Source organism: Salvia splendens, chromosome 7, assembly GCF_004379255.2.
Source record: "Salvia splendens isolate huo1 chromosome 7, SspV2, whole genome shotgun sequence".
NCBI lineage: Eukaryota > Viridiplantae > Streptophyta > Magnoliopsida > Lamiales > Lamiaceae > Salvia > Salvia splendens.
The window spans coordinates 34,948,061-34,967,774 of record NC_056038.1 but is presented as its reverse complement, the minus strand read 5'-3'; the positions used below and the strand labels follow the sequence as shown (position 1 = coordinate 34,967,774).

Sequence of the window (19,714 nt, the reverse complement as noted above, 5' to 3'; positions counted from 1 at the left end):
AACAAAATCAGATTTATTTCTTTCAAATAAGCTCAGCCAAATAACTAGTTATTCATTATTATTATAATCTTTAGATGAATTTTAAACATTTTTATTCATAAATAATTAAGTTGAGTTATTAAAAGCATATGACTACTCATGTTTCTTCTTTAATTATTTTGGTCATTTTAAAAGGTTGTCATATGAATACTTATGTCAAAACATTCTTTAATAATACCATCAACATAATTAATTTAGATGACGACGGATCTAAAATTTTAGTATCAAGGTACAAGATTCCAATTTACACGAGTCATTATTAAATAATGTATGTATGGGTGTTATCACAACCCTTTTTTCGAAAAAAATAGCATATCAATTTGTCGAGTGGTCCCTTTCGAAATGTAATCGACTTCGAGATGTACGGAGCGGATAATAATGATTAATGAATACTAGTAATATTTTTCATTTTTTATCCAATAGACAAAAGAAGATATTTCTTCAAAAATATAGGGGAAGAACTTAGTTAACTTATTTTAATTAGAATCAATAAACTTTAACTAATACTCCCTCGGTCCGCAATAGGATTCTCGTTTTTCTATTTTGGTCTATACGCGAATAAGAGTTTCGATTCATAATTATTATAAATGTTAAATAGAACTCACATTCTACTAATTCATTCCACTCACGTATTATTTAAAACTAGTAAGTGCGACTCATATTTCACTTTTTTCTATCCACTTTTTTTTTATATTTTTTAAAAAAATTTACAAAAATAATGGTACTCATATTTGCGGATGAATAACAATCTTTGATTAAAGATGTTGGTTTATCCAGGTTTGTATTCATTATCCAAAAGAATCTAATTGTGATGGATGCATTTGAATGTCCTAACTCAATTTTTATTCCTATCCACCAAATAAAAAACATTAAAACCAATACCAATTTAATCTTCTTTCAAACTCAGTTTCTAATTTAATCTTATCTTCTCGAATCTTATAGTACTATATTATTATTATTATCTTATCTAAGAAACTAAACATATGATACACTCATAGGCCTAACTAGAATCATAGGATATATGATGATAACTCCAAATGACAAAAACAAAAAAACAAAAAAAAACATAGCCGTTGTAAATCTATCTAGGGCCATAATTCAGACATTGTACAGCTTCTTTGAATCTATAACCCATCTTTGCACATTCAAATCTCATAATGCAAGAACAATCTTTCTGCACAAAATCATACTCCTACAAGAGATGCAGATAAAACAGGTGAACTATAAATAGGGATGCCGTAGAATCAGCGCGAAAGTATCCTAACCGTACCAACGAAACACAAAACGAAGTCGATAATTGAATGATCAAATGATATAGTAAACCATAATTTTACAATGAATGGGCACGTTGGTCCGCCCACCAGAACCCTAAACGCTTACCGAATCAATGTTAGCTCGACTCGAGGAGCGCATATTCGTTATTTTTGGAGGGATCCTGGAGACAAGATGCCAATGATTCAAGATTCCAAACTGGGCCATGCCTGCTTGCTCTCAGTCAGTCTGTCACTGGAGGAATCTTCCCAGAAAACAAACTTAACAAATGTGAATGGTAGAGAGAGATTATGTCTAAAAAAGTCAGTTTCAACTTTCAATCCATTGCCTTGGAAGTATGGCTCTCTGAGGGCTCCTCCCGGCTTTCCAGCTCCGTCGAGCCACTAGCCTCCTTCAACGACTCGATCTCCATACTCACCGTCCTAGTTTTCCTATTCCGACGATCCTGCAGTTAATGAAAGTTAGATCTACCGAAACACTGTCTATTATCAAGACGAATCAATGGAACGAAAATATATTTGACAAAAAATCGTTTATTTAGGTTCACCTCACGATAAGGAAAATCGTCAGCTTCCAGCATACGGACAACCTGACTCATTTTGGGCCGTTTCTCCCACTCGGGGTCTACACATCTTAGTGCTACGAGAAGTGCACGTTTCAAAGCACGGATAGTAGGCCTGACTTCAAGGCTGGGGTCCACAGCTTCCTCTGCTCTCCTGTGCCCTACCATCATCTTAAGCCACTCGACAAGATTAACCTGCAGCAGACACAATTATGGATTGTTACTCGACGGGGGTGGGGCTGGCTTCCCGGTCATTCTGTCTGAATTAGCATACATCCGAATTTACTAGCTATGTTTACCCTTCAAAAAAAATTTAAATTATCACCTCGTTGGCTGGACGTGCATAATCCACTGGATCTCTTCCGGTGACGGCTTCAAGAAGTAGAACGCCAAAACTGTATATGTCGCTTTTTTCATTCAGCAAGCCGGTGTTTGCATATTCTGGAGCCACGTAACTGAAATTTGCAAAAACACCTGATGTTACGAGGAGAAACTACACTAAAAATGGATCATAAAACCGAAGTGGAGCGAGTAAACTTTGAAGACAAGCATACCCGAAAGTCCCCATCACCCTCGTTGTGATATGGCTTTCCCCAGATTCCAGCATCTTAGCCAGACCAAAGTCGGAAACTTTAGCGTTGAAGTCATCAGTGATCAAGATATTACTTGATTTAATGTCACGATGTACAACTTTTGGTTCTATAGCTTCGTGCAAATAAGCTAGTCTGAGTATTAAAAACAGTTGCCGTTTAGTTAGGGAGATGGTTATTCGATCCACTAGACTTAAATTTATCATTTTCCAATTATTTAACGTAGATGCTTTGAGGAATAGAATCGGAACGAACAGAAATCAGCAGTTCATTGAGAAGAAAACTCTAATTAATGGTATAAATTGTTAAAGATAGTGTTGACTTACGCCTTGGCGGTGCCAAGTAAAACCTTCATGCGGGCTTCCCACGTTAGAGAGCCCTGCTGCCTCATTGCCCCATGAAGCCACTGTTCGAGATTTCCATTATTTACATACTCATATACCAACATCCTGAAAGAGAAGATATGCCACCTTATCTCAATATGCAAACAAAGTCCAACAAGAAAAAAAAAAGGACCATGAAAAAGTACGAAAACAAGAACCGAACACAATATTACAGACCTCTGAACTCCTTCTATGCAGTAGCCAAGAAGCCTGACTAGGTTTTTGTGTCGAACATGACCAATGGCCTCTACTTCGACCCTAAACTCTTTCTCTGCCTGACCTCTGCAATTCAGGATGTCATTTATTAAAAAAACAGACCGTTTCCACAAGCTTCAGATACGAAAACCTGATGAGGATACTCACAGATTATTAAGAAGCTTCTTAACTGCCACCTCCGAGCCATTGACCAATCTGCCCCGGTAAACAACCCCATAACCACCTTCCCCGATGATATTTTCTGCTGAAAAACGATTCGTTGCAATTTGAAGATCTCTAAGTGTGAACCAGTGGCCCCACCCAAGCTGAGATATTTCTGGCAAACCAATCAAAGGAGACGGCATGGCAATTCCATACGACATTGAAGATTGTTTACGCGTATTACCAGAACTCCCCTCGTCTCCAGACTGATGGCTACCACTCTCGTGATGGTAAACTGAACTGGTCTGGCTGATATTATCAGTATCACCTGATTTACTCCTAGCCAAATGAACTAACATCTTCTCCGTTTTCTTATCACTATGGTTATCGTTAATAGTCAAGTATAATGATTCTGGATGATCGCGCGTGCTTTCTTCCTCAACTCTATCTACCCTGATATCTTTTGAGATGTTAGGAATCTGGCATATAGAGGAGTACTTGTCTAAGGTTTTTCGAGATCTCCGTTGGAACATGATCCATATTGATAAGATCCCCAAAATCAGAACTATAAACGCACCCACACATATGCCTATGAGAACCCAAAGCTTCAGAGCCCCATACTTCTTCGATAACTCAGCATTTAAGCTTCCAGAAGCCATTCCTGATATTTCAGCACTACGAAGTAAATCCGCACTCAGTAAGTCCCAAACAAGGGCCTACTTCATTGAAGCCTAAATTTGAGAATCGCACCACATTATCAGAAAAACACACAATATATAGCAATCTGCATCTAAGAGTGCAATGATTATACAGTAAGACTTCCCGGACGAGGACCTTAAATCCGAGAATCGCATCACATTATCAGAAAACACACAATATACAACAATGTGCATCTAAGAGTTCAATGATTATACACTGTAAGACTTCCCTCTATCAAGATTCAAGATGTCAGTATAGTCAAAGCATCAACAAATTCAATGCTGCTCGAATTCTAATTTCTTAAACAAACTAAACCAAACAAGAAACGAGCTTACTCTGATCACAAGTTAGCAACATCAACACATCTTTCTTTTCAAGGATACCAAATTTAACCTATTGCAAGAAACACAATCAACTGCATTACAGAAATCTAAGAGCTAAAGAGAAGCTAAACCACCATTGATCTACACAGATAATAGGTCAAAATTGAGAAAGACCTGACCTTGGCAAGTGATCCGAATTCAACCCCCCTGATCTTCCTCCTTGAGAATCCAAAGAGGCGAAGAAAGGGTACTTTTTTTCCTCAACGGATGCACAATGAGCGTAGATGCGCCAAGGCAGAGATGAAATACCAATAACCCACAAAAAAAGAGAGAGAAAAGAGTATGACAAAAGAAAGATGGAGCTGAGCAAGGAGTAGTTTAGAAGTAGAAGGTTGTGTTGTGGAGTGGGCCAAGAAAAGTGAAACTAACAATCATGGAAATGAGAAAAGCTAATTTCTTTAACTTCTGGAAACAATGGCAGACCAAAAATCCAATCTTTGTGAAGGGGAAGAGTTCATCTTTATTCCCTTATTTGGTTGGGATTTGAATCAGAGTTAGATGGGAGAAATGGTAGGTAGGGTTTTGCAAATGAGAGGCACATCAGTAAAGCTGTAAAGAAATTGCTTGGTTTGCAATGGAGGAAAACCAGAGAGAGAGAGAGAGAGTAGTAAAGGGAAAGCAAAAATGAGATTAGAGATTAGTAAAAGACTGCATTTATAGCTATAGTGAAAGAAAATATGAAAAAAAAATGGTGGATTAAGTGTGAAATCCAGACAAAAGTGGAATGTGATAAAAAGAAAAAAATTGAAGTGTGTATGCGTGTGTGTGTGTGTGTGTGTGTGTGTGTGTGTGTGTGTGTGTGTGTGTGTGTGTGTGTGTGTGTGTGTGAGAGAGAGAGAGAGAGGAGAGAGAGCAGATCTATGGCTATTGCAGAGGAGCTACATTTACAAGTTTGTCCTTTTTGAGGATGTCATCTCTGTATGATTCTACAGTGATCTTAATGTCTGAAAAATGAATTATTTTATTATTAATTGATTTCATGATTATAATTTGCAAAATAAAAAATTTAAAGTAAGGTTGTTATTCATATGCTAAGTATAGAGAATGTAAATTATTTTTGTTTGGTTATCACAGAATTCCTGACGACACAGACAGATATGTGAAGTTTGACCAGTGCTTAATCAATGTGTAATCAAATTATTGTTTTTTTCCATATGGTTTAAATCACTGTAGAGTGTAGAGTCCCAATAATTTATCCTCAATTTTTTTTGTTATTAATAAAAAATTTCAGACCATCCACAACGCGTCTCGCGCCGGGCTCGCGTCTCGTCTCGGAGAGACGAGACCCCCGCGAGACGCATTGCAGCGGCCATCTCGTCTCCAGCTCGCGACCGGCTCGTCGCGTAGCTCGTCTCGGAGAGACACGAGACGAGCTGTCTCGCCACGCGCCCGAGACACGTGGCACGTCCCCATGCGTGCGTGACGCCCACTCGCTGGCCCGCGAGTGGGCGTCGTCACTGATGACGCAATAATTCATTTTTTTTTTAAAAAAAATCGATTTTTAATAAAAAAAAATTTTTTTTTTTCAAACGGTAATATTACCGTTAAATATTTATTTTCATTTTTTAAATTTTTAATTTTTTTACTCTATAAATAATCCTATTCCATACTCATTTCAAACACAAACACACATCTATTCCTCTCAAATCCTCTCTATCACTCCAATTTCCATCTTCAATCAACTCAAACAAATGGATCCTTTTGAGCAAATGCGCCAATTAATGGAACAATCACTCGAAGAAGATCGACGACGAGAGGCGGAGGAAGCCGCACCACCCCCACGACGCTCCCGGAAGTACATCAATCGGAACCGGGAGGAAGCCGCCGCACGGTTAGTACGCGCCCACACCCAACTCCAAGAGGATCTAATTGAGCACATTTGGGAAAACTTTGGCGGAGAATATTAAATTATGTCATTTTTATTTTTTTAGAATTTTAATTATGTCTTCGCTTTTTTAATGTTAAGTTGTAATATTGTTTTAATTTTAATAAAGTGTGTTTGTTTAAATTGAATTGGGTTTTAAAAAAAATTATAAATTAAATTGAATGAATAGTAATTAAGAGACGGTATAGAGACGGTTAAGAGACGGAGCGTTGCAGCCTCCGTCTCTTAGTTAAGAGATGGAGGAAAAAAGGACAGTGGGGCCCTCAAATAGTGCTCAAATAGTAGTTAAGAGACGGTTTAAGAGACGGTATAGAGACAGCGTTGTGGATGGCCTCAAGAGCTAAAACTCTGTGTTTCACACAGAATTTGTAGGCTTTACATTCAATAATTTAAACTTTGTTATATAGTTTGATTTATGGTTATTATTCGGTGTTGAATATGTGACTAGGACGGTCAATTTATTGATAATGTCTTGGATTATAATATAAAAGAAAAAGTCAATGTCAATAAATTCACCTTCCTAGTTGTAGTTCTGATTATGAGTTATTAATATGATATATTCAAAGATTATTCGAATTGCAATGGTTCAAAAGCTAAGAAATGGGGTGTAATTATGGAGATATAAAGAAGGGCAGCAACTATTGGATGAAGGAACAAAGTCTTTGATTTGAAGCATAACCAATTCATTAAAGTGTCACACACAAATCCCTTTATATGTCTATATCATTCTTAATCAATAATAATTATTAATTAATTGAAGGCTACCAATTTCCATTCTTAATTATACTTTAATTACGCAGTCCAACTATTGTGGCTCATCACTCCAAGACTATTAATTTAACTGTAATGGGTTAAGTGCCATAATACCCTACTCAAATATAGTTAGTCTGGAGTCCTCTTAAATCTAGAAAAAAACAACGAAAAATAATAGAATTTAAGAAAAAATATTTTAATAGATTAAGTATAGAAAAAATAAAGTAGAAAAGAAAAAGGATGGGAAATGAAAAAAGAATATAGTCGTAAAATAAGAGAAAGAAAATGTATTATTTTTTACTGGAAAAAGAAAATGGCACAACTAAAATGAAATAATTTTAAAAACGAATACGATTAAGCTATAGAGAAGCTTATGGAGAGTACCATTTTATATACATGTAAAACTTTTTCGCTAACAAATGGAAATTGATAGTATCACTCAAATGTTTTCATAGGAAAATTAAAATAGTCTTTTAAATTTTTAGTAAAATTTAAAAATTACCTTATCCATTAAACCCTTTCAAATTGTATATATTTGTTTTTTTCCCTTTTTTCTTATCATCTATTTAAACAGAGTAATATAATCTTTTACACCAAATAAATCTAGTAAAAACAACTAAAAACCCATTACGATCGTACTATCTCCATCCACTACTAAATATTTACGAGTAAACTATACGGGTACAAATTAGGAAAGTTAAAAATTTACTAAAATTAAAAAGATACTCTCTTCGTCCACCATTAGGAGTTCCATTTTTTTGCGCGGGTTTTATAAAATGCTAAAAAAAGGTGGATAGAAAAAAGTTAGTAGAATACGGGCCACACTTATATATGTTAGTTATAACTTATAACTAAAATGTGAATATAATAAATTAGTAGAGTGTGAGACAGAGACCTTATCATTTATAGTAAAAATGAACTGAAACTTTTATTCGTTGATAGGCTAAAATTGAAAAATGAAACTATTAATCAATTGGGGAGAAGGAAGTACTCCATCCGTCCCTGAAAATTTATCACTTATTTTCAGTTTCGTCCGTCTCTAAAAATTTGTCACCTTTCACTTTTACCATTTTTTTAATGAACTCCACATTTCTCTCTCACTCACATTTTATTATAGAACTAATATATAAATGTATGATTCACATGTCACTAAATTTTTCAACTCATTTTTTCAAACTCATGTCGGGTTAAATTATGACAAATTATAATGGTAACTCATTTTTTTAAAACTCGTACCGGGTTAAATGGTGATAAATTATAAGGGATGGAGGAGTAGTATTTTTTTTAAAGTGATAGTGATATTGATTAACGCAAGTGTACTTGTGCATATGCATTTCAATTTGAATATTAGTAAGTTTTAGAGTGGAGGCGCACCTAGTTTATAGGTCCAACCATCTTGCACGATCATGCTACACATCTTAATAATTATTGGGCCAATCAAAGTTAATTCAAACTTTCAAAATTCAGTGAACTGATCCATACATTAATGGTAACTAACCAAATTGATGGGGCTTTGTTAAGTAAATAATTACAATCCCAAGAATTCCCCCTTTTTTACGATTAATAGGACTATATAGCATTCCATTTACTAAATTACAAAAGTATTTATTTGATATAGTGTTATAATGTTGATAGTCTCATGTGCAATACGAGACTATGCATTAACCATCTACTTAATTGATAATCGATCCAATCAGTATCTTAAACATTTTAGATGATAATTGTAAACGTGTATAAGTGTGTGTATCGGAGTTTTTGTCTAAGATATATCGTCGTTAATATATGACAGAAGTTATAATATAGCCGATTTTGAGATATATTCATAATTTTACATTATATTGATAAATAATTAATAAAATAATAAATTTGAGTTTGTGTACTAATCGTATAATCTTATGCACATTCTCATAGATTTAGAGATAAAATACTTTATAATATGATCAAAAGTATCACTCTTAATTTATTTAGTTTTAACAGTATACTTTAATTCATTAATTATTTGGTAGTTGGTACCCACATGATCCAATTACAATATCAACTCTCATGGGCTGTGGCATAGGGTAAGGAGTAGTAGATAAGCACAACGGTTGATAACACAAAATATAGAATTAAAATTGCTGTCACATTAGTTGACTACAAATGGAATATATTGATGCCAAAATATCATATATACACGTAAAATATGTTTCATATACATAGCTGATCAAATATATAATTAGAGCTAACTACAAAAATGGTCTCTGGATTATGGGTTTATCTTACCCATAGTCCCTGGATTTTAAAAATATCGTCAGACATCCCTGGACTAAAGGTTTATCTCGAAAATGGTCATTTTTCACTGTTTTCGATTGAAAATATCCTTTTGGGGGGGTTGGGGTGGGCAATTTGGTCTTTTTACACTTTTAACATTTTAAATTTGATATTATTTCAGTTATGTACTAAATCTAATATTATTTCAAAATTATCATTCTTCTTCCCTTTTGTCATCCTTCACTTTGTTTCTTTATTTCAATATTAGATTTAATTTTACAAAATTAAATTTTAAATTTTAATTTTTAAATATCAATAGATTTTTTAATTATAAAAATTATTAAATAACAAAAAATAATAGTCATAATCAATATTTGATGTCTAATATTTAATCAATAAGGTATGACAACACCTTAGTTTTAATCAATATTTAATAGCTTTAATCATAAATAGATCACATAACACGATTTATTCTGAAATAAATATGCATCTAATGTAAGACTAATATAATTTTCGTTTATTAATTTGAAAACAATCAAAATTTACTAGAAAAATTCAACAAAAATACTCCTATATAAAAATTTTAGTAGGATCAAATTTTTAGTCAACTTCATAATATTCAATCACAAGCAATTATAACAACCGAACGAAGGCTAAATAGAATAGCTCTTATTTTTCCATCATGATTAATATTATTTTTCTGTACTTCTTCAATTCAGGTGAATATTATATTAAATAACAAAAAATAATAGTTTTAATCAATATTTATAGTGTCCATGAATTAATGTTTTAATTAAAAAAATTATTGATATTTAAAAATCAAAATTTAAAATTTAATTTTATAAAATTAAATCTAATATTGAAATAAAGAAACAAAGTGAAGGATGACAAAAGGGAAGAAGAATGATAATTTTGAAATAATATCAGATTTAGTACATAACTGAAATAATATCAGATTTAAAATGTTAAAAGTGTAAAAAGACCAAATTGTCCAAACCTCCCAAAACCCCCGAAAAGGGTATTTTCGACCGAAAACAGTGAAAAATGATCATTTTCGAGATAAACCCTTAGTCCAGGGATGTCTGACGATATTTTTAAAGTCCAAGGACTATGGGCGAGATAAACCCTGGGACATTTTTTTAGTTTAGTCTTATAATTATTGTTCATTTACATAATTTTTTATTTACAATATATATATATATATATATATATATATATATATTCATTTACACATATAATCGTACATGTTCGCCTGAAATATGCTATAATCTAACATTGTACTAATCGTTTTCACCTGTTTTTCAGTGGCCAAATTATTTCTTATTCATTTATAACTTCTCTTTATCTTGACATCTTGGGTATAAGAAAACAATAAGTAGTGGGCCACCATTATAAAAATTTGCGAGCTAAAAGAGTCAATTTAGATAAGATCTAATTAAATAAAAGATAGTACTAACAAATATCCTTAAAATGACAGCAGTCGCCTTCTGGCATTTTAATCTAAATTAAGTTATGCTACATAATGTTTTTTATGCAAAATCACCTCAATTGAATTCGGAATGCAAGCAATAGAAAGGAACACCAAAACATGAATAGAAATATTTTTTTCGTTACCAATAGTCTTAACATCAGACGAAAGAAGTTTTAATGTAAATTTGATAAAATATGAAAGAGATAAGGAGAGAAATTATTAGTGTGTATTTAAAAATGACATGTGTCACGTTACAAAATACTAACTTTTGAAAATTAATTAATTTTTTGAACGAAAATAGAAAAATAAAATTATTGATTATATATGGAGGGAGTAGAATAACTAAATAGGAGGAAAAAGACAAGGTCCAATTCCAAAAATAATATCCTCCAAAATATTTCGTTCTCATTTAATTATCAATGTATACAGATTAAAAATAATTTAAACGCCTTAGTTATAATGTACTCCCATAAATCTCATAATGTAGCTCGTACAACAGCAGGTAACTGAGTGTGACATGTATATTTAAGCTGTATTTAATAAGTAGTGTTCAATTATTTAGATGCAGCAATTTGTGGGGGTCTCCATTAATTGTGCCAATTACTTTATACTATGCACAAGTAATAAAAAGAATGTATAATGTAATTAAGGAGTTTCGTCAGACTGATTTTGTTTTTTTTAAGCACATGCTATACTTCTTAGTTTCTATTTTTTTTACTGAAATTATCTATAAAAAATTAAATTGTGAACATATTATTCCCACCTAATATAGTGCTGCCAAATAAGTATATAAATATCGTTTCAATTAAAATCCCAAATCTGATCGAACTACTCTGATGTGGCGGCATTGAAATAATGAATTAATAAATTACGACTTACATTTATATGTTACTAAGATAAGTGTTGTTTGTAATTTCGCAATGTATTTTTTTTTGTTAATTTTGGTTTATTGCGGCTTACTTGTCAATGTTTCGATTTTTTTTAATGTGAATTACATTTGAATGACTTTTTCCCGTTGAATGTTTTTGTAAACTCATTGTGTGAAGTTTATTCTCATATGTAGTGGTTCAAGGCAAAATGAACAAAGAATGAAGTTTGACGTGTAAAAATGATAGGGCCTAAAATGATGATTTATAATAGCCGTTTCTAGGGAGCCAATGCCTTCATCTCCGAAGATCTTTTGTGGATATTTTGCACGCCTCAGTCAAAATTTTGTAGAGAAAGTTATGATCGTTTTTACGAAAACTATTAATTGCTGCGAGAAACACACGCTGCAAGTTCAGCCACTGTGGCCCACCGCCCATCCGTCTAGCCTTCCTAGCGCGGCGCTACAATAGAAAGTATAAATAGGTCGCTGCCTTTTTCCGTGGTTGCAATAGAGCCACCAATGAGACAACTGCCCTAGATGGCTCTATTGCGAATGCCGAAAAGATGTGCCCATGGGGTCCATAGGACAAATTTGGCTGTCATGAACCTCGACCTCTATAAATAATGTATAACTACACTTACCAATTACAATATTTTTATAATATAGTAAAAATTAGCACACATTGAAATATTGTGTTACAGACTCAATTCCCACATCGGTTGTGAGAACAACTGATGTGGAGTATATAGACTAAATGAGCTATCTCTCCTAACAGACCAATCTTTTGGAATCGGCTCTCTTGTTTGGTCTGTATCATATTGGTGCAGTGCATACTATCTGAGAATTTTATAATTTCTTGTCCTGTTTACGTTCATTCCCCACTTTGCAATTTGATGCTCCCTTCAATTCTATGTTTGGATGTCATTCCAAATCAATTTTTTTATCGATACATCACCTACTTCCATGTAGTCCTTTTTCATTGTTTAAGAATCTTTTCCAAACATGGCCAAGCATCGCTCAAATGTTTCAAGAATCATTCTGAATAATCTATTAATGTATTATGTTATTTCATAGTATTATTTATTCATCTCATTTCATTTCAAGGATTCATTTTCTTTTACTCCCTCCATCTCATGGAATTTCCATAGATAATCTTATCATATTTGAAGTCCAATTTCAATTTACTTTAATATAGAAATTCTATACAGTATATAACAAAAACTCAACAAATCTTACACTTATATCATTGGGCTCATATGCTTACTCACTGTCACACACTTTATTAGTAGTATTTACTATAGTATTAATCTAGTCCTCTTATATTTTTCATGCAATTACACTTATCAATAATGTGGGCAATTGAAACTAGAAAAATAACATATAAATGTCTCATATCGGTGTTAAAAGAAAACTGAAACTAGTATATAAATCTCATGGGCCACTCCTCCTATCACCAATTGGTTTTAGGATGGAACCCATGGATTTCTATCATGGTATCAGAGCGGGTCGCCGACTGTGGGTCAAATTTAACTGACCCAGCAGTATATCTGGGCTAAAACTGAAAAAAATGACTGATCCGACAGTATATTTGAGCTTAAAAATTTGGGCCAGTGGTCCAACCGATCGAAAAAAAAATTGGGCAAGTTGCCCAATCGATCAGAAAAAAGTCCAACCCCTCCAAGTTCACCTTGAAGGGTTTGAGGGAGGGTGTTGGCAATTGAAACTAGAAAAATGGAACCCATGGATTAATATCAAATAAAAGTAAACTCCTCTATGAAAACTGAAGCAAAATATGACAACAAATCATCCAAAAAATTGCATTCTATAAGCACAGAAGTTTCCTAAATCCTTATTTCTTAGCCTACTATAGCCTATAAAATATGCACCAAGGTTTAGTACTAGCTACAATTATCTTCCAAAACATAGGAATGTTATGTTATAAGTATTTCTATTTTTGGCTTCATATGTCTCGGATCATAAAAAAAAACAAAGGGTTTGGGCCCTGGGATCTCCATTACAGCAGCATACAAGCCCAATTACGCGCCATATTCACTTTTTATTGTTTGATGGAGTAGTATATTCTTAGACTACTTCAAATACTCCAAAATAAATGAAATGAAATGAAATCACATATACTGTGATTTGATTTACTCTAAGTAACTTATTTTAACAATTTATTATAAATTACACAAATCATACCATCGGGGGTTTGTTCGATTGACATGATTATATCTCATGTTTTAAATATGTATTTTGATTGATTGATGAGATTGAATCTTCACAACTTAATTTCTAGATGGATAATCATGTGATAATTCATTATAGTCTCCTTCGACTAAAATAATCGAACAACTAAATCCTAAAGTGGTGTTCGGTTTTCTAGATAAAACAATACCAAGATATAATCTATGATTAAGCTGTGTATTTGGAGGAGGTTGACTATGACTAATCATCACATGATTATCTATCTTGGATTGCGTTGTGTGATTCAATCTCATGAACCAAACATACTACATATTTAATCTCGAGTTACAATCTTGCAAACCGAACAGCTCCTAAATGAATTATCAAATACTACTATTAATAATTTATTATGACGACCGAACTGACACCCCTGAATATAAAGTACACAATTCATACAATTGCATTGACATTATGAACATAAAGTACACAATTCATACAATTGCATTGACACTGATAAATTAAAGTAATACATTAGCAGTAGTATTACATAAAAATACAATTTGAAATCTTAAAAGATTATGTACACTGAAATATTAGGAGTATAAAGTATTTTTTCCTATTCAACTTAATTTTTTGGATTCCATATCATCGAGTTAGCTCTAATGTACAAGTATTACAGCTTTGAGTACACTAGTAAAATCTGAATCGATCACTGAAACGCAAAATCGACAGCAAACCCAACCGCAGATCCATGGCTTCTCCGGCCATCCCCAGATCTCCCCTCCAACGCTCCTCCACCTTCAAAACCACCGCCATCCCCTCCACTCCCATCTCCTCCGCTGCAACCCCACACTCCCTCGCCTCCTCCCCCTTAGACAGCTTCTCCTCCGATCCAATCCTCTCCGCCTTCCTCTCTCCCGACTTCAATCCCACCCAATTCTCCTCCTCCGCCCTCTCCTCCGGCTCCGCCGCCTCCCGAATCGAGAAGCTCCAGGAAGGCCTCCGCCTCCTCGACACTCAGCTCCGCCACGAGGTCCTCTCCCGCCACCACGATCTGCTCCACCAGCTCTCCTCCATCAAATCCACCGAATCCTCCCTCTCCTCCCTCCGATCCTCCATCTCCTCCCTCCAATCCTCCCTCCGCCGCGCGCGATCGGAGCTCTCCGATCCCCATCGTGTCATCTCTATACAGACCGTCCAGCTCAACAACCTCCATTCGACTTCGTTGCTGCTTCAGAACACTCTCCGGACTCTCCGCCTAATTCAGAAGCTCAGGCAGCTTGTGGATTCGCAGCCTGATGCGTCGAAATGGGATCTCTCCAAGGCGGCTCAATTGCATTGCGAGATTTTGACACTCTGTAACGAGTCACATTTATCGGGAATTGATGTGCTCGATGCTGAATTGAAATGGGTGATTGAGATGGGGTCGAAAATACGGGAGGAGGGTATGAAGGTATTGGAGAAGGGGCTTGAGAGTTTGAATCAACCCGAAGTAGGGTTAGGGTTGCAGGTTTTCTACAATATGGGCGAATTGAGGGGGACGGTGGACGGTTTAGTGAGCAAGTATAAGCAAATGGGGGTGAAGAGTGTGGGTACCGCATTGGATATGAAGGCGGTTTCTGGCGCTGGGGTTTATGGTGGTGGAGGTCCCGGAGGGGTGCAGAGGCACGGGACGCCTCAGATTGGGGGTGGGGTGAAGGCGAGGGAGGCTCTTTGGCAGAGGATGAGTGGTTGTATGGATCAATTGCATTCGATAATGCTTGCTGTTTGGCACTTGCAGAGGGTGCTATCGAAGAAGCGGGATCCGTTCACTCATGTTCTGTTGTTGGATGAAGTCATGGAGGTAGTGAAGATGAGTCATTATTTACATGTTTTCTGTTTCAGTTCTTGAAATTTAGCTCATATATCAACTTAATAGCATTTATTTTGTGCATTAGACTGGATGAATTGTGTTTCCTTAGAAATACCATAACTTAGAGTGGCCTTCTATGTTAGACTTGATGAGTTGCATTGTCTTAGAAATGGCATAACTTAGAGTGGCATTCTTTGTTATGTGCTTCAGAAATGGGGTTTAGTAATGTTCGATTTTGCAATGTAAATGATAATCCATGCTCAAGTGTAGCCATCCATGATCCATCCCTGCTAACTATATTTGTTAGACCTAACCTAACAACTTGGGGGCTTTGGTATACCTCTTACCTTGCCGTCCCTCTTATCCACCTGGTGACACCAAACATAGTCTCGACCTGCAAAGCAACTATGTCTCGTGAATTTAAGCACTTACCCCAAGAATCAATACTTTGCTGAATAAGATCATGTTAATAGAACATTGGCACTGTAGCTGTCTAGATCCATATCCATAATTATAATTTGGTGAGGGAAGATGAGCTGCGGTTCATAACCAGTTTTTGTATGTTTCCTTTTTGGTTTATGCTGCTACTGATCTATGCGTGTTGCTCAAATTTTTTTACGCTGTCCCAGGATGGTGACCCGACACTAACTGATCGCGTCTGGGATGCGTTAGTTAAGTCTTTTGCAAACCAAATGAAGTCTGCTTTCACTGCATCGAGCTTTGTCAAGGAAATATTCACTGTTGGGTATCCTAAGCTGCTACCAATGATTGAGAATCTTCTTGATAGAATCTCTCGAGATACAGATGTGAAAGGAGTTCCACCAGCACTGACTTTAGAGGGCAAGGAACAAATGGTAGCTGCTGTTGAGAATTTTGAGACAGCATTTTTAGCCCTTTGCTTGAGTAGACTGTCAGATCTTGTAAATTCTGTATTTCCATTGTCAAGCCGTGGAAGTGTTCCCTCCAAAGAGCATATATCTAGAATCCTTTCTCGGATTCAGGAAGAGATCGAGGCCGTTCAATCAGATGCACATTTGACTCTTCGCGTCTTGCGCCAAATCAGTAAAGTTTTGCTTCTACTAGCAGAAAGAGCAGAGTGCCAGGTAACTTCTTATAATATGATATCCCGGCAAACTCTTCCTATTTAGCGCTTTTTTGTGAAATTTTAAACATGTCATTCTATTGGATAGAAACATCTGTTATTAAAAATCAAACTGTGGAAGTAATTTTAGTTCATGTCAAACATATTGTAAATTGTAATGTGGACTAATTTTAGCAAAAAGATTATAGGATAAAAACTTACTCTGATATATTTAATTTGAATTAAAAAATCACAAACCTGTAACAAATATGCAATTTGAAACTTAAAACATGAGTTTCTGGGGCAGTGAAATTTAATCACAGGAGCCTTTTTGCCTTCTCGATCTTTGTTTGCATGTAGAAGCAGAAATTGGACTTTTCTGTGAGGTATTTTGCTACTAGTTCATCAACTGCAAGAAGTCATTACTCTGAAACCAGCTGCATATATGTTTATCTAAACAAACTGGTTGTGCTCATGATTTGGGAGAATTTGCAATCAAATAACAAACAATTGGTTCTTGAGATTCGAGTTTTGGCATTTGAAAATTGAGTATAACAAGTTTGAACAGGCCAGTCGAGACATTCCTCAGTGTGTTAGATCTTGTTTGGCGCATTTGGTGCTATCAGCCACTTGCATGTTGTTAGTTTCCTCCACTATTATTGAGCTTACACATGGCTATTACATTTTGATGACAGATATCCACGGGCCCTGAAGCACGCCAAATATCTGGTCCTGCAACCCATGCACAGCAGAAGAACTTTATGTTGTGTCAGCATCTCCAAGAAGTTCATACACGCGTAACATCCATGATAGCAGGACTCCCCTCCATTGCTGCTGATGTTCTATCCCCAGCTCTTGGCACAATATACGGTGTTGCTGGTGATTCGGTGTCATCCTTATTTCAAGCCATGCTTGAGCATCTCGAGTCTTGCATCTTGCAGATTCACGAACAAAATTTTGGTACTCTCGGCTTAGATGCTGCCATGGATAACAATTCATCTCCTTACATGGAAGAACTGCAAAAAAGTATTTATCACTTCCGATCCGAGTTCTTGTCCAAGGTCTTGCCTTCTTCTGGAGCCATCTCTGCTGGAACAGAGACTATATGCACAAGGCTAGTAAGGAGCATGGCTTCTCGAATCCTTGTATTCTTCGTTAGACATGCATCGCTCGTTAGGCCACTGTCCGAGTCAGGGAAGCTGAGAATGGCCAGGGACATGGCGGAGCTTGAGCTGGCAGTTGCACAGAACTTGTTTCCAGTCGAGCAGCTAGGTGCACCATATCGAGCCCTCAGAGCATTCCGCCCTGTTCTATTCCTTGAGACGTCTCAACTGGGATCATCGCCACTTCTTCAAGATCTTCCCCCGAGTGTCATACTCCACCATCTCTACTCAAGAGGCCCGGAAGAACTGCAGTCTCCTCTGCAACGAAACAAGCTCACACCTCTCCAGTACTCGTTGTGGATGGATTCCCAAGGGGAGGATCAGATATGGAAGGGCATCAAAGCAACTTTGGACGATTACGCTGCGAATATCCGAGTCAGAGGGGATAAGGAGTTCAGCCCGGTTTATCCATTGATGCAGAAAATTGGTTCTTCTCTAACAGGAAGATGATCTTTGCATTTGGAGCATCTGTTTGTAAATCTTGCCTTCTACAGAGGCTGTTACACTTACTCTCAACCTTCTATTTTTGGCAGTGTTTACCTGTACTGATTTATAGAAAAACAGCATGATATATAGATTTAAGTTCTTGAAATTTTTATTTTCACATTTTTGGGCTATTGTGGAGATATACATTTGAAATTGCGAATTCTGTATGATTCAAATTAAAAAAAAGCATGGTAAATTGTGGCTTATTTTTGAAGTTATTTTTGTGTGACTTATATCAATGGCATAAATTTGTAAACAGTCAATTTTAAAATTGTTTCTACCATTTGATAGCGGCAGTTCAATTTATAAATATTAATATACAAACTATATAAAAAAAACGAAGCTACAATTGACCAACTAGTTTTAGTTAGATTGTAATGCATAGACTATTGTGTTGTACTTTTATTATTTTTAAAGACTTCAAATTTTCGTATCTTTTCCTCTAACTAAATCCTTGGATTTTAATTGAATGTTCACTTAAACATATTAGTAAGTAGTAGTACTATTTTGTTTTGAAGGAACGTTTAGTATTTTACCCACCAGAATACAATATAGTACTACTACGCAAACTACAAACTTAATTGGAAAGAAAAATGAGAAAACATAAAGTTCAATGAACTATTATACATAATGTTGGCAATTGAAACTAAAAATATAACATATAACTGTCCCACATCGGTGTCAAGATAAAACTGAAACTAGTATATAAGTCTCATGGGCCCCTCCTCCTATCACCAATTGGTTTTAGGATGGAACCCATGGATTTCTATCTTGGTATCAGAGCGGGTCGCCGACTGTGGGTCATATTTAACTGACCCAGCAGTATATCTGGGCTGAAACTGAAAAAAAATGACTGACCCAGCAGTATAACTGGGCTGAAAATTTTGGCCAAGTGGTCCCAACCGATCGAAAAAAATTGGACCGATTGTCCAATCGATTAGAAAAAAGTCCAACCCCTCCAACGTTCACCTTGAAGGGTTTGAGGGAGGGTGTTGGCAATTGAAACTAAAAATATAACATATAACTGTCTCACATCGGTGTCAAGATAAAACTGAAACTAGTATATAAGTCTCATGGGCCCCTCCTCCTATCAGGAGTGGTTTGACTGAAATACTATGGCTCAGAAGGTTGATGAGGGAGTTGAACTTGGAGTCACAGAAGACTTGCAAGCTGTTATGCGATAATAAAGCTGCAATCCGCATTTCAGAGAATCCGGTGCAACATGACAGAACGAAACACATCGAAATTGACCGGCATTTCATAAAGGAAAATCTTGATGAGAAGATAGTGGAGATACCATATGTAAAGTCAGAAGATCAACTAGCAGACATCCTTACTAAGGCCGTTTCTGCAAGGAACTTCCAAGAAGTGTTGGGCAAGTTAAGTTTTGGAGATCCCGTCACTTAACTTGAGGGGGAGTGTTAGAAAGACTCGGA

The 19,714-nt window shown here is 35.6% G+C and overlaps 2 protein-coding genes across 3 annotated transcripts; one reads left to right on the top strand and one right to left on the bottom strand.

Annotated features, from left to right (window-relative positions):
• Window positions 1–1,313: 1,313 nt before the first annotated feature.
• Window positions 1,314–4,984, bottom strand: LOC121741465 (probable receptor-like protein kinase At2g42960). 2 transcript variants are annotated; one of them, XM_042134226.1, is made up of 8 exons: window positions 4,400–4,984; window positions 3,210–3,934; window positions 3,024–3,128; window positions 2,790–2,912; window positions 2,428–2,598; window positions 2,199–2,328; window positions 1,859–2,068; window positions 1,314–1,756 (listed from the first exon to the last, which is right to left on the bottom strand). In XM_042134226.1, the coding sequence occupies exons 2-8, from the start codon at window positions 3,860–3,862 to the stop codon at window positions 1,628–1,630; spliced, it is 1,521 nt and encodes a 506-aa protein (XP_041990160.1). In that variant the 5' UTR covers window positions 3,863–3,934; window positions 4,400–4,984; the 3' UTR covers window positions 1,314–1,627. The 2 variants fall into 2 exon arrangements, with proteins under 2 accessions (XP_041990160.1, XP_041990159.1); XM_042134225.1 differs by having other exon boundaries at window positions 4,405–4,983.
• A 9,373-nt stretch (window positions 4,985–14,357) lies between these two features.
• LOC121742271 (conserved oligomeric Golgi complex subunit 5-like) lies at window positions 14,358–18,398 on the top strand. The gene is made up of 3 exons (XM_042135366.1): window positions 14,358–15,539; window positions 16,178–16,651; window positions 17,325–18,398. The coding sequence occupies exons 1-3, from the start codon at window positions 14,448–14,450 to the stop codon at window positions 18,240–18,242; spliced, it is 2,484 nt and encodes an 827-aa protein (XP_041991300.1). The 5' UTR covers window positions 14,358–14,447; the 3' UTR covers window positions 18,243–18,398.
• Window positions 18,399–19,714: the final 1,316 nt, after the last annotated feature.